This window comes from Meles meles, chromosome 3 (assembly GCF_922984935.1).
Source record: "Meles meles chromosome 3, mMelMel3.1 paternal haplotype, whole genome shotgun sequence".
Lineage (NCBI taxonomy): Eukaryota > Metazoa > Chordata > Mammalia > Carnivora > Mustelidae > Meles > Meles meles.
In genome coordinates this window covers 58266992-58283154 of record NC_060068.1, presented here as the reverse complement: position 1 = coordinate 58283154, position 16163 = coordinate 58266992, and the positions used below count along the sequence as shown (strand labels likewise).

The window sequence follows — 16163 nt, the reverse complement described above, 5'->3', positions numbered from 1 at the left end:
GCAGTTTTGATTCCTCGTGGTAAAATGAGAAAATATGGCCAAATCAAAATTTACCAACTTCTCTATATTCAGGAAAAAGAGAAGGTAACTTAGCGGTTAAAAGAAGAATTTGGGGGTCAAAAAGATCAACTTGAACTCATGCCTCAGCCACTTACCTATCTCTGTGTATCAATTACTTAACTGGATTATTAAAAGGATTAAATTAAGTGGTGTGTAAAATAAAGTAACACCAAACCTACAACATATAGAAAATAGTATGGGGTAAATAAACATTATCTATTATTATCCTCTATGGCCACATTTAAAATCACACAATTGTGATTCTCATGAACATATCAGAACTACTACAGAACTTAGTCTGAGGATCATAAACTCTTGAGGCTTTTCAGGTTATCTATATCCAGCAAAACCTACTAATAGCACAACCAATTTTGATTAAATTCTTCTTTCTGAATAATGTATGGGGTCCTAGATGTCTATTTTGAAAATTTCACAGGCAACTTTTAAGCATCCTTATTTATGAATAAACGCATTATACTAAGAGCTGGTACAGCATTAATTCAGGAAGTAATGCAGCTAAAACATTATAGAAAAATTGTGTGTATTTGGGGTTTTTTCCTGAAAAATATCCCTCCCTGTATCTGAGGAAATACTTTGGAAAGGTTCTATGATGTTAACATTATTAAAATAAAATAAATTTAAATTAAAAAAATAGATATTGCCTTGCCTTTGTCCCATACCCACATCAATGTACAAGGATAGCAGCTGTCCTCCCAACACATAGCCAACAGCAGGGCCTAATATTGACATAGAATAGCCAATTCCTAGAAGAACAAAGACATGGAAAATAGTCAACTGTACATGCTATGAATGTCTTACAGTAGTACAGATATATTTTACTGTAGAAAAAGTGAAATGATTAGAATTACAACAAAATTACACATATTTTCAGTAAAAAAGAATACAATCTGAATGGTACCACTTGTTAAGTCAAGGAGCTTAAAAATATTTTTAAAATAAATATAACTATAAAATACACTTTAAATATAAATATATATGTAATTCAGTGTAAAAGTTGTTATACTATAATAATTGCCATAAACCCAACAACTATAAATTCAAGGAAAATTACATTATGTTAAATGGCAGCAAGAGGTAGTACATCTACTTTATGGATGATGATAATTACTGTTTACAATTCTTATGGAAGAAAATACTGTGAAATGAGAAGCCTTCTCTACTGTGTACACACTCTAAAAGCAATATATATTTTGCACTCCAACAGCTGATTTTAAAACCTGGACCTGGTGATTAGCCTGTTTCATAAAAGTAAGCCACTAATTTAAACTCCCACACTTAGGGAATCTTTCATTTCTACTTGTAGCAGAATTAAATTGACCTTATTTCTCTCAGATATTTAAAATTTTGCCATATATAACATTTAAATTTCTGCAAAAAATTATGCATACATTAGTATCTTTATATATTACCACCTTCTGAATTTTTTATTAACTGTTAAGATTCTCATTCACATACACAAAAGGCCAGAATCTATCACACCCAAAGCTAAGCATATGTCAATGATAAAAATGACTAATGTACTTGACCGAGTTTCCAAAGCAGAGGTCATGGAAGATGATCTTTTGAAGGACCACTGAGCCAAGATTCTGGAAAGGTCCAAAAAATTGGGACTGATTATTTCCTGGGCATATTTGCTGATTCCACAAAAGGCACTGGAAAGGTTAGCAATCCTTGCTAGTCTCTAGGAAGCAGGGACACCAAAGTTGCAGTTCAGTGCTGCTAACTTGGGAGTTATACCTTATAAAACTGTCCCCATCCTACATTTTATATTGGCACCTAGGAAGCTATACTCTAAAAGTAAGGGGGAGTTAGAAGTAGACTTGCCCACTAAGTACAGCTTTGCTTCAAATAAACTAATTCTGTGTTTACATAGAGGGGACCCCCAAATCATGTTATACTCTAAAAGTAAGGGGGAGTTAGAAGTAGACTTGCCCACTAAGTACAGCTTTGCTTCAAATAAACTAATTCTGTGTTTACATAGAGGGGACCCCCAAATCATGTTTCCAAATATATCAGAGATTGGTAATTTATTAAAAAAAAAAAACCACACAGAGTGGGGTTTGGAGAAAAATTGTAGTATAAAACACCTTTGTCAGAGTTAAAATGAAAGAGATAAACAGCAGATTACTCAAAACTGAACTGAGGATTATCAAACTGGACAAATCAACTAGGTCAGTAAAAACTTATCGAGAAACACAAAAAATAAAAAAGAAGATAAAAAAATACAGAAAAGAGTTAGATACGAAGGATACATTTTTTAAAAGTTTTAGCATACATGTAATTGCAGTCCTAAGAGAGGAGATAATAGGATAGAAATCATATTTAAATGAATAATCATGGGAAATATCCAAAAGCCAATAACAAATACCAAACAACATATTTATGAAATCATAAGAATCCACACAATGGGTTAAATAAAAGGAATTTTGCACCTATATACATCATATAAATAAAACCAATGAAAATCAAATGCAAAGAGAAAAATCTTCAAATAGCAAACCTATATGAAACAGTGGAAGTGAAAAGACAAAGGAACAATGTTTTTAAAGTACTGAAAAAAAAAAAAAAAAAATCAATGGCCAACTAGTCATCTATTCCTAGTGAAAATATTCATCAGGGAAAAGGGTTAAAAAGAGTATTTTTAGTTAAAGGATTCTAGGATATCTATGATGAGCAGGTATGTGGTAAAAGTATCAATTAACATTAGAATTTCATAAAATCAAGTTTACATAAAAGGTGATTAGTAGATGAATAATAAAATAACATATAGCCAGGAAGTTGAGAGGGAAGAAATGAAATAATATTAGATTATCCAAAAGAAAGAAAAAAAGGGCAAGAAATAAGAACATAGAGCAATTAGGAAGCACAGTTTAAAATGAAAAATTTAAACACAAAATAACATCAAATGAATTAAAAGTTCAATGAAAGAACAAAGGGAAACCCAGGGAAAGCATCAACGAAATAAAGGAATAAAGGGTAAAGGACCTGGAAAAGTTCGTGAAGATAGATATGTTGCAAATTCATTCTAAAACGGAGCCGATTTTGACCATTTTCATTTTGCCCGTTTTTGCCTTGTTATGCATAAAATGTGTTTCATAGAAGAATGTATGCTATCAGTAATAGATGCTGTTTTAAAAGAAAGAATGGTGGGAGATTTTGAAAGTGGGAAAATTAAAAGTTATAAAAAAAGAAGAATTTCATGCAAAAAAACCTAAGTATCCTGGGTGGCTCAGTGGGTTGGGCCGCTGCCTTCGGCTCGGGTCATGATCTCAGGTCCTGGGATCGAGTCCCGCATCGGGCTCTCTGCTCGGCGGGGAGCCTGCTTCCCTCTCTCTCTCTCTGCCTGCCTCTCTGTCTACCTGTGATCTCTCTCTGTCAAATAAATAAATAAAATCTAAAAAAAAAAAAAAAAAGAATTTCTGAAAGTGAAAAGAACAGTATATAAGATACTGTGATTAAGATAAGCGTTTGTATCTTCCATAACAGAAAAATAAGAGATAAAATTAAAATGAGTTTTGCAGTTTTGTTACTTTTGTTTTTTTCCTTTACTCAAAAAAACTGTCATTTGATGAGTTCCTATAGTATAGGAAAGACTTAACATAGAGGCCTGTGACTATTAACTTTAGAAAGCCATGCTGGTAAGGTTGGCCCTTGACTAGCATTTGGGATTTATTTAACTGTCCAGACGGCTGCCACCATTCCATAACTAATAAGGGTGGCTCACTGTGTGGACTTTGCATAAACAATGTGGTTTTGCTGACCACCTGTATTCCTTTTGAGAGTCTAGAACTTCAATAGGTGCAAGGCAGAGTATCGAGGTAGGATCAACCCCCAATAAAATCCCTGGGCACTGAATCTCTAGTGAACTTGTGGTTAAAAAATATATATATATCTCAAATTCACTGCCGGCAGGATTAATTGCAAGCTGTATGGCTCCGCTAGGGGGAGCTAAATCTTGGAAGGTTGCAGCCAGTTCTTTTTTTTTTTTTTTTTTTTTTAAGATTTTATTTATTTATTTGAACTTGTGGTTAAAAAATATATATATATCTCAAATTCACTGCCGGCAGGATTAATTGCAAGCTGTATGGCTCCGCTAGGGGGAGCTAAATCTTGGAAGGTTGCAGCCAGTTCTTTTTTTTTTTTTTTTTTTAAGATTTTATTTATTTATTTGACAGAGAGAGAGATCACAAGTAGGCAGAGAGGCAGGCAGAGAGAGAGGAGGAAGCAGGCTCCCTGCAGAGCAGAGAGCCTGATGCGGGGCTCGATCCCAGGACCCTGAGATCATGACCTGAGCCGAAGGCAGCGGCTTAATCCACTGAGCCACCCAGGCGCCCCAGGTTGCAGCCAGTTCTTATCTGTACTTTGCCTCCTGCACTTTTCCCCTTGCTGATTTTGATTGGTTTCCTTATGCTGTAATAAACCATAGCTACGAGTATGACTTTATGCTGAGTCAGTCTTCCTATAGATTTATGGAATCTGGGATGGTCCTGTGGGCCTCTACCCCACCGACCATGTTTAAACAATTTTTGAAAAACTTCCTACTTTGGGGCGCCTGGGTGGTTCAGTAGGTTAAAGCCTCTGCCTTCGGCTCAGGTCCTGATCCCAGGGTCCTGGGATTGAGCTGCACATCCATCAGGCTCTCTGCTCCGCAGGGAGTCTGCTTCCTCCTCTCTCTCTGCCTGCCTCTCCGCCTACTTGTGATATCTCTCCCTGTCAAATATATAAATAAAATCTTTAAAAAAAAAAAAGAAAGAAAAACTTCCTATTTTGTGTGTGACCAAAACAGAAAGATTAAAATTGTCTTGGGACGCCTAAGTGGCTCAGTGGATTAAGCCTCTGCCTTCAGCTCGGGTCATGATCTCAGGGTCTTGGGATCCAGTCCCACATTGGGCTCTCTGCTTGACAAGGAGCCTACTTCCTCCTCTCTGTCTCTCTGCCTGCCTCTCTGCCTGCTTGTGATCTCTGTCAAATAAAGAAAATCTTAAAAAAAAAAAATTGTCTTACCAGATGTATTGATCAGAAGAGCACTTCAGAAAGGAAATTTATTGAACTGGGAGACTGGAAAGCATCATCACTAGCTAATTGAAATAAATCATTGTTAACTTAGCAAATGCAAGAAAAGCTGTACAGATCTGCTGGGAGATCAGAGAGAGAGAGAGAGAGAGAATCAGAGCTTGCTGAAAGACCAAGGCAAACAAGTAGAGAAAATAAACAGAAGGCTCTTCATGCTATGGGAGAGCCTAAGTAGATTTAATGGTCTCTGTCAGGGCTACGTTGAATGTATTTAACTTCCAGGGATGATAGCAATAGGTTCTTGCTATAGATTGAATGTTTGTCTCCCCTGCCACAAAAGACTCCTATTGAAACCTAATCCCTAATGTGGTGTAAGAAGGTGGGACCTTTGGAACAGATTACATCATGAGACTGGAGACTTCATAAATGAGATTAGTGCCCTTGTAAGAAGATACCCCAGAAAGCCCTCTCTTCCCATGTGTCATGTGAGAACACAGGAAAAAGATGAAATGTCTATAAGGTAGGAATGGGCCTCACCAGACACTGAATCTGTGGATACCCTGATCTTAGACTTTTCAGCTTCCAGGGGTGTGAAAAATAAAATTTCTGTTGTTTATAAGTCAACTAATCTAGGATATTCTGTTTTGGCAGACTGAAAGAACTAAGACAGTCCCCTTTATTAGAATAATAAACTGATAAAATGAAATGTGAAACACAGTTGTTTAAGGCAAGGCCATGAATAACCTAGTAAGCTCTACCTTGCAAGAGTATCACAGAAGGAATTTAAGAAAAACTTACGCTACCAAAAATTAGATTCCCTGCCCCCCAAAAATTGAGCCACATATAAAAAGGATTGATTGGAAATGAAAAATTCCACAGAATTTCTGAGTACTATCTTGTTGTTTCTTTTGTGGACTCTCTTCAGGTCTATGTAGGATGTAGTAAATCAGGTAGAATGGGAGAGCTCCATCCCCCACCCCATGTAAATTAGCCTGAACTCAATAGCAATCTAGACAGCCTACTGCTGGGATGGCACTTCTAGGAAGGCTGGCCTGCCCAGAACAGGAAACAGAGCAGGAAGTCAACAAAACTCATAAATGCATTCAACTGAAGGACATATGTCAGTAAATAATGAAACAAAAACAGTAATTTTGCTATATCTGCCATCTATTGGGAGTCTAATGGAAATACTCATGAAATTACAACCAACTTTTTAATAAGCTTCTATTATGTTTTTTACTTATAAATTAAACAGCAATAAAATGAAGTGATACTGAAACAATATTACAGAGAAAACTTACCAATGTAGAGAGAAGATTTGTGTGTGGGCACAGACTCATCAATAAAGGCTGTTCCTAGGGTATAGAGAGGAGTTCCTCCTGTTCCCAGCAACAGTTGTCCCAAGATGAAGACATACAAGTAGTTAGAAAGTGAAGAATTTGAAGAGTTACAATTGGTTCTATTCCTTGTTGTTATGCAAGTACCTTTGAGGGGGAAAAAATTAAATTGTGAATTTACGGAAATTTAGCTAAAAATTGAAATATCTATTTTTATCAATTATACTTGCCTAACAGAACCATCTTTATTTCCTTCAATCACTTCATTTCGATTAAACTGTTCTTAAAATATATACATTACTTAAGAAAATTTAAGAAATATTATATTAAAATTTAGACAATGTAGAATAAAACTGAGAAACGTTACTTTAACAACCAAAATTAACAAATTTGGGGGTAAGTAGAAATAAACACAACTGAAGCAAGCTGTGCCTGGGAAGGAATTTTCAGATAACGGGAAAAACAAAACAAAACAAAACACAAAAAAACTAGCTTTTATTTTTCTTTCCAAGTCATAAATATAGTATGACCAGCATGCTGAATTATCAATCAATACCCTAAACACATGTGAAAAGTGTACGTAGGTTATATAACATTTTGGTCAAAATAGTAATTTCTTAATATTCACTACAAAGCCATAATACTTGAAGTTATGTCTAGTTCTTTCTTATAGCTCAAACTAGTTTACTCAATTTATTTTTCGAAGCAACCTTCGGTCCTATAGAATATTCTTCTGAATATCATCTAAGGAAAAATTGTTATTTTTAAGATTTCGTTAAAATCTTAAAAATTGCAAAGTCTGGATATTATAGTAAACCCCTATTTCCTAAACTCACCTGATAATATTAATGAATAAAAATGTTTGATAACATATATTCCCAGCACTTTCTTTCCCTTTAAAGCTGGTATTATCCAGGAAACTGCATTTTAACAGCCTTAGATGATTCTATTTTCATTTCCTTAATATCAGATGAAGATGTATTACTTCCTGAAGAGTGAGATGAGTTAAGACCCCCAAAGCACCAATCCTGAAGACTCTTTAACTGGTCCAAGGTCATCAGACTTTCAGATGTAAATTTTACATGTAAAAAACTTACTTTTTTAACTTAAAATGAAAATATACCCTACAATTTAAAATATACCCTATAATTTAAAATATACCCTATAATACACCCTCTTATAATCTGACTATTATAAGAGGTTGATGAAGATTTCAGCAGATAATTTGTATTCATGATGGAGCCAAGTCTGCATTATTTGTCTTACCTCCCTGGCCATGCCAGACATTTGACCTGTGACTTCTGGTTTCAATATTCACTTTTCTGGAGGTAGCAGATTGGACTAAGAATGAGCTCTTATTATTTGATACCCTACACAATTAAACATACTTGCATGTATTTCTTGGTTTTTTATTTTTTCCCATTTCTTTTTATACTAGAGAAATATTTCTTTGTAGTAATCTAGTTGATATTTTGACCATGTGAGTATGCTGTGGGGTTTTGGTGTTTGTTTTTTCCCCAGAGGAAGTAGTCCAGGAGGTTTCTACATGTTTAAGTAAATTTTAAATAGCACAGAAAAAGACCAAGAGAAATACAAAACTCTCCCTTCCCCCTGCCTGCCTCTACTTGATGCTCTCCCATGTAACTCAGACCACTGTCAACAGTCCCTTTTATTTTTTTTCAGGTATTTTCTCATACATTCACACATCTTATACCCATTTATTTTTTTTTTTACACAAGTATGGTCACACTAAACATAATACTCTCATGCTCAACAACTTCCAGATTTCACTTATCCTTTTGACATCCTTGATGTTGGAATTTAACTGTATTTAAATTTCTTTGTGGGCTGGCATTAACATTCCACAGCATAAATGTAGTATAACTTAATCCACAACTTACACTTAATAATTAGTAACATAACATTTATTATTATTATATTGTTCATATATTTAGGTCATTACAAACATGTTGTGACAAGCATTTTAAGAATTTCCTTGGCGGGGCGCCTGGGTGGCTCAGTGGTTTAAGCTGCTGCCTTCAGCTCAGGTCATGGTCTCAGGGTCCTGGGATTGAGTCCCATGTCGTCGGGCTCTCTGCTCAGCAGGGAGCCTGCTTCCCTCTCACTCTCTCTGTCTGCCTCTCTGCCTACTTATGATCTCTCTCTGTCAAATAAATAAATAAAATCTTTAAAAAAAAAAAAAGAATTTCCTTGGCATATTTATGCAAGCCTAACTGCAGTACAGTTTCTAAAAAGTGGAAATGCTAGGTCAATGTGTGTAAATATTTGTATTTTGATATTGCCAAATGCCTTATCAAAAAGTTAAACAAATACGCAATCACACCAGCAATAGAGCAACACTTTGCATAATAAAATTAAACTACTTCTAATCTCTCTGGTTAAACAAATACATGCACATGTGTGTGTGTGCATATTTTTTTAATTCAATTTTTTAGGATCATCAATACAATGAAGCATTTCTTATATGTCTATTGGCCACTTGCATATATTTTCTATGAATATTTCAAATTTACGTCAGAGGTTCCAAGTTTGATATCTGACTTAATGAAAGTCTTCCCTTCTCTAAGATTACATATAAATTAATAAGATTTTACCATAGAATTTTTCTTACTTTACAGTTGACCCCAGAAAAATGCAGGAGTTGGGGCACCAGTCCCTGCACAGTCAGAAATCCATGTATAACTTTTGACTCCCCCCAAAACTGAACTACTAATGGCCTGCTGCTGAAAAGAATCCTTACTGATAAACAGTTGATTAGCACATATTTTGTATGTTTCATGTATTAGGTACTATAGTCTTATAATAAAGCAAGCTAGAGAAAAGAAAATGTTAAGAAAGTCATAAGGAAAATACATTTACAGTAAGTACTGTACTATATTTATAAGCAAAAAAACAACAACCCTGTGTTATAAGTGGACCCAACACAATTCAAACTCGGGTTTTTGTGATTCCCAACTGTATTTTTAATTCATACGTAATACAGTTTAGTGGGAAAAAATTGTGACGTAGTATTCTGATTAACCAAATTTAACCAAATTAAATTTCTTGGGTGTGGGTTTATTTTTGGATACTGTTTTATGTGACTGATCTTTGCAGTCTTTCTCTGGACCAAATCCCTTGCAATTACTCCAGTTGTCTAGGCTTTGAGATACCAACATGTTATCCCAGCTATGATCTATTTCACAGTACTACATGAAAAGCTTGGTAACAATTAACATCATCTTGCATCGTTTTTCCCAAGTAAACAAGGCCTAAGCTCTACTTATGAAAACTACAACATCCAATATATTACTCTCTATATTATTTCTGAATAATTTCTATTGCTTTTTTTAGAATTGATAAAAAGAAATGACAAATCAAGCCACAGAAAGGCTTGGATGAATCTTAAATACATCTTGCTAAGTGAAAGAATCCAGCCTGGGGAGGTGGGATTAAGATCACATAGTAGTAGGAAGATCCTATGCTTGTCTCCTCCCTCCAACACAGCTAGAGAAAAATCAAATCATTCTGAACACCCAAGAAATCAGAGAACTGAGAGATCGAAATGCACAACTAAAGGGAGAAAAGGCCACAACATGGAAGGTGGTTAGCATGGAGATGTGACTTTGGGGAGGGGTGAAGGAGCCCTGATGATGGATAGCGGAGACAGAGAAAGAGGGAAAGATTGAGAGAAAAAGAAAGGGAGCAAGCGCACACAGCATGCAGGGGATCTCATGTGAAAAATACTTCCCCAAAGCAATACCAAGGAAAATGAGAGGTGCTGATTATTTTGAGTTTTCACAACGAGTGTAACTCAAAAACTGGAGTTTTAGAAAACCATGCCACTGTCAGTGTGGAGCCCAGCCAGCAGAGTAGTGCTTCTGGGTTGGTGGGGGGGGGGGGGCGGAGGATGAGGGAGGGCAGAGGCCTGGAAGCAGATATCGCAATATGAGGATCCCCTGGGACAAACTGGGGGAGACAGTTATTCCTTCTTGGAGTGCATGTGGGAGCGGTGGCATTACATCTCAGGGGACAAACGTGACTGAGGGCACCACTGTGCTGCCCAGTTCCTTAGCATAGGGGCACAGACACACCCACTGAAAGCAGCTACCCTGGACACCAGCTTTTTGCTCTGCTTTTCTCTGAACTCCAATCTCCTGTGAATTGGTCTGGGACAAACTTGCACCAGCCACAGCATAGGGAGACCCTCCTTCAGAAGACCAAACATAGTCTGTGTTGAGCTGGGTCCCTAAAGTTTAGAGTTTTGAAAGTCAGCTGGCATGCCTAAGATAAAACACAGTGCAGTGCACTCCTGGGAAGGCAGACAGTCTGGACACAGGGTGAAGGCAGGGACCTGAGCAATGACTGGGACACATAAGGAGAAACTGATCCCTCTTTTACGAGGGCTTCCCAAACATCATTAGGCACAAACTATGGAGACCAGGGAGGGGACTGGCACTATTTTTCTCTGCCCCACATCACCATGGACTGACTGAAGTAAGCAGCAAAAGCAGTCATAAGAGTGGGGGGGATGGGGCGCCTGGGTGGCTCAGTGGGTTAAAGCCTCTGCTTTCGGCTCAGGTCGTGATCCCAGGGTTCTGGGATCGAGCCCCACATCGGGCTCTCTGCTCCGCGGAGAGCCTGCTTCCTCCCCTCTCTGACTGTCTCCCTGCCTACTTGTGATTTCTGTCTGTCAAATAAATAAATAAAATCTTAAAAAAAAAAAAAGAGTGGGGGGGATATACCAATACAGGGCTACCTCAAGAAGCAAGAAAAATCTCGAATATACAACCTAACCTTACACCCAAAGGAGCTGCAAAACAAACAGTAAATGAACCCTAAAGCTAGCAGAAGAAAGGAGAGAATAAAGATTATAGCAGAAATAAATGATACAGGAAAAAAATGATAGAAAAGATCAATGAAACTAGGAGCTGGTTCTTTAAAGGAATTAATAAAATTTATATATCAATTTTGACATATCAAAAAGAAAAAAGAAATCACCAATGAGAGAGGAGAGACCACAACCAACACCAGAGAAATTCAAACAATAACAAGATTATCATTGAATCATCAAGAATACCAGGAAAAATTATATGCCAACAAATGGGGTAGTCTGGAAGAAAAGGGATGAAAAGTCTGAAGTCAAGGAGGGGTTCTCTGAGCTATTGCTGGCTTTAAAGATAGAGATGACCACATGCCAAGGAATGCAGAGAGCTTCTAGAAGTTGACAGCAACAACCAGTGATGACTGTCAAGGAAATGGAGATCTCAGTTAAACAATCCCCCAAAACCGTTACTTCCAACAGTTTAATGAGCCTGGAAAAGGAGCTGCTGAAGAGCTGCAAATGAGAATGTAGCCAGCTGATGCCCTGAGTTTCAGACTCTGAGCAGAGAACCCAGCTGAGCTTGCCAGACTCTTGACCCACAGAGACAGTAAGATAGAATTACTGTGCTGTTTCAAATTAAGTTTGCATAATATGTTATGCAGCAATAAAAAGCTAATACAAACATCTTACAAAAAGTTAACCAAGGAAGAATTTGCTTCCTTGAAGGGTGAATAATAACCAAAAAGGAAAGGCAAAACACATGGCAGGACAGTCTCCACAAAAACATCACTATGATGCAGATTTTTAAATTACCGTAGTTCCACGCTTTAAAAGTGATGACAACAATCAAAATCAAAACTGAAATCAAAATCTGAAAAATCAAAAACTGAAAAAGAGGATTAAATAAGCTCATATATGTGATGAATAAGAGAAGAAAAAAATAGGCTGGAAAAACTCAAGACAAGACATGAAATAAAATGAAAACTACCATAGAAATGAAAGTCACATCAAAATGGGCAAAAGAAAACAGGACTCTGAGAATTACAAGGAGAGAGAATACATATCCGTGACTTGAGAAATATGAACAAAATTAAATAAACCAAACTAAGACTTAAAAGATTTGAGAGAAAATTATAGAAATGAGATCCATACAAAGAAAATCAAACATGTGCATAATCAACCAGAATAGGAAAAAGTATATACTTTGAGGTAAAACTTAGGAAACTTTTCTGAAATAAATAAAGACCGATCTATAATTTAAAAGGGCATAAGGCATCCCAGGAAGATTTGATGCAGGGCTTTCAAGACTATCCCCTTATAAAGCTATCAGATTTTAAAGATGAAGAAACACTTGTGCCATCAAGAAAAAAGATAGTAACTTATGTAGAGGGAAATAAAAAACACTTAACTGGCATCAGATTTCTCTAGAGCAACATTAATCTCATAAAGCAAAGGAAATTATTTTTAAAAAGTAATCAGTGAAAGAAAAGGTGACTCATAAGTCTTAAACTATCATTCAAGTATAAAGGCAAAAGACAAATATTTGAACACATTATAAATCTCAAGGAATTACCCCTTCTTAAAAAAAAAACAAAAACAAAAACAAAAATAACAACTACTAGAGGGTTCAGTTCAGTCTACCAAGAAATACTTCATTCTGAGATGCCATGGAGACATGAAGATTATTCATCTTAAGTAATATTAAATAATTTATTACATTGCACCTGTTATAAAACAGATTTTTAAAATAGCTAGGTTTACCTATTATGTGAATTCTGCAGTATTATTAGTCGAAGAAAGTGCCTAACCCAGAATTTCAACATCTAATGAGAAATAAAACAATTCCTGGCAAAATACATTCAACACTAATTTAAAAACGTTGTTTTGACAGTACACCACAAGAGGGAGCGCCTACGCTATTCATGAACAGAGGGAATGTTGCCAATAAAACTTAAGGCTTAGAACTTTGCTTAACCCACAAACCAGTGTTCAGTCCTACCCACTAACGTATGCAGATACTAAAGGTAAAGAAGGAAATGAAAATCTACATACCTGGACATTTATAAGTTAAATATCAAACTTAGTCCAATCCTCATCCCCACTCAGAGGCTCACAGCCTGCTTCTCCCCAGGTATTTACCTTCAAAACCCGGACAGTAAGAAATCACGTTTTCCTCTGGGCCCATCCTGCTGCCAAGGTAGGGCAGGATGCTGCAGGCTGAGATGGGATTTCAACTTCCCCAGTCACAGGGGGAGTGGCAGGCAGAGGGAGAAGCAAGCTCCCCGCTGAGCAGGGAGCCCAATGCAGAACTCTATCCGAGGACCCTGAGATCATGACCCGAGCCGAAGGCAGATGCTTAACCGACTGAGCCACCCCGGCATCCCTAGAACCATATTTCTAATGCCAAATTTCTACCTCAAATGTCTTAAACAGAACTCATCATTCTCAAAAAACCATCATCTCTGCCTTATTTCCCTACATCTGTTTATGTTTTTTAGTTATCAAGCTTAAGACATGAGAATCATTCAACATTATATTCCTTGCCTAAAACGACCACACCATATGCTTTTCCCACTGTAATCATAGCCATTGTTCAAGTCCGGCTCAATTTCCGTTTCTCCCAAGTTACCCAAAGGAAACACTATCTTTATTTACTACTCTCTTTATCCATTCAGTGACAATGAACCCTGAAGTTTTAACTGCCTATATGACTCACCAGGTTCTTGCTTATCATGCCTTACATACATTCGATCCTCACTTATGTTAATAGCCATAAGAGTGATCATCTTATGCATGATCCTTCCCTATCATGTATTACCTAATTCCCAGAAACAACTTATGAAGGAGGTACCATTACTTTCCACATTTTACAGATAGGCAAAATCAAGATTAGATCATCTACTTCCAAAATCTCTACAACTAAAAAGTCTAAGTATTTAACAGATTCATCGCATGGTTAATGGTGACATAAAGTAAAATTAGTTGGTTATTTAAATAGCTTGGGATATAAATTCAAGACATTTCTATAAGGGTTTCTATCAACATAAAATAAGGAGAAAAACTTAATATAATTTCTAACAGTCAATCTACTTTTCTAAAGTAAGTGGCCATAACTCACTACAAGATAAGAAAAGTAGAATCCTGGGGTGTCTGGGTGGCTCAGTCAGTTAAATGGCTGCCTTTGGCTCAGGTCATGATCCCAGGGTCCTGGGATCAAGCCCCGCATCAGGCTCCCTGCTCAGCAGAGAGCCTGCTTCTCCTTCTCCCTCTATCTGCCACTCTTCCTACTTGTGCTCTCTCTCAATCTCTCCATCAAATAAATAAATAAAATCTTTAAAAAAAAAAAAAAAGAAGGAAAGAAAAGTAGAATCCGACACACCATGAATCTCATAGGAATGACCAAAGGCATAAAACCCCTTTTTAAAACATTAGAAAATTCTATGTATAATCTTATACCAAGAAATTTGAAAATGTCTTAAAATAAAAATACTGACTTTAAATTATATAAAATTTGTGTATATCTATGATTCTGGAATAAATTGAAATGGGAATCAGAAGTTTACCTCTAAATATTTTTTCTGGAGAATTTATATCAAAGCTCAACCAAAAACAATCAACCCTTGTATGTTATTTAAACTATTCCTATATAGAGAAGAAAATACAAAGTTTCCCAATTTGTTATAAAATATTAGCACTACTCCATTTCAAAACAGCAGTCATTTGGGAGGCGCCTGTGTGGCTTAGTCAGTAGGGCTTCTGACTCTTGGTTTGGGCTTGGGTGTTGTTCTCGGGGTCATAGGATTGAGCCCCACGATGGGCTTGTGCTTGGCTCAAGGGTCTACCTGGGATTCTCGCCCTCTGCCCCTCCCGCTACTCTACTCTCTTTCTGTCTCTCTCTCTCTCAAATAAATAATGAAATCTTTAAAAAAAAAAAAAAATCACGTGTAAAGAGGAATGTTAAATCAAAATATTTTTGAAAGACTATAAAGCTAGAAAATATGTATGCATTTTTTTATATATCACATAAGACTGCAGTAGAATATAGACAAAAAGGATAACTGAGGGAAATTTAACATTTTTGTTATGGGTATGCATTTTTTACAAAGACAGAGTTAAAGGGAACAAATAGTAAGTGCCAGTACCACTAGGCAGCTGCCAAAACACTACAAAAACTGTAGCTTCGTTATATAAAGGCACACAGTAACTTATGCACCAACTCTGGTGGGGAACATACCAGGAAAATAAGTACTACGACCTCTTTCTTTCCAATATGCAAACTCCCATTGGCTAAACCCAACAAGAATCCTGGCAGCAAGTACTAAGGCGACATAGTCCATGAGCCTTATTCTATTAAACTGGGTGATAAAATGAATGACAGATCTGAAAGGACAAACAGAGGATATCCATCCAGCACTATCCATTTTTTGCGGGGGGTTTTTTGGTATCTTAGCATCCATTTTTATCTTTGTCCAGATGAGAAACATTATCTCCAACACAAGAAATCCACAAGAATCTATCCCCAAAACATCATCATGGGGTAATGTCAATCCAGTTATTATCCTACCTGAAACCAAACTGAAATGTTGGTCCTCATCAGTGGTCTTCATGTAACAGGTAGAAGAAAATGACAGTAGGACAATTAACAAGCTCCATAGTTCTTCCTTCTAGAGTTGGTCAGAAAGACCAAGTTGACAAACATTGCTTCCTTTCCCATCATCCAGGTTTTGTTCCCTTTACTTCCTGCCTGTACCTCAGCTGGTCTAGGATTTTACAGAGCATTTATAAGTCTTCAGCTGTTTTATCTCTGTTTGGTTGCCATAGTTATCCTTTAACAAGTACTATTGAGTGTGGGAGTGTTAAGAGGCACCCAAGTAAATTCCCTCAGTCCAAAATATATTTTTTGAAGA

General features: G+C 36.6%; 1 protein-coding gene across 1 annotated transcript in view; it reads right to left on the bottom strand.

Annotated features, from left to right (window-relative positions):
• SLCO4C1 (solute carrier organic anion transporter family member 4C1) overlaps positions 1-16163 on the bottom strand; it is a 64448-nt gene that overhangs the window by 28122 nt on the left and 20163 nt on the right. Inside the window, exons 3-4 of the mRNA XM_045998905.1 lie at positions 6396-6578; positions 728-824 (exon numbers count right to left, since the gene is read on the bottom strand). Coding sequence (XP_045854861.1) covers positions 728-824; positions 6396-6578 — 280 coding nt within the window. The remainder of the gene's footprint in view (positions 1-727; positions 825-6395; positions 6579-16163) is intronic.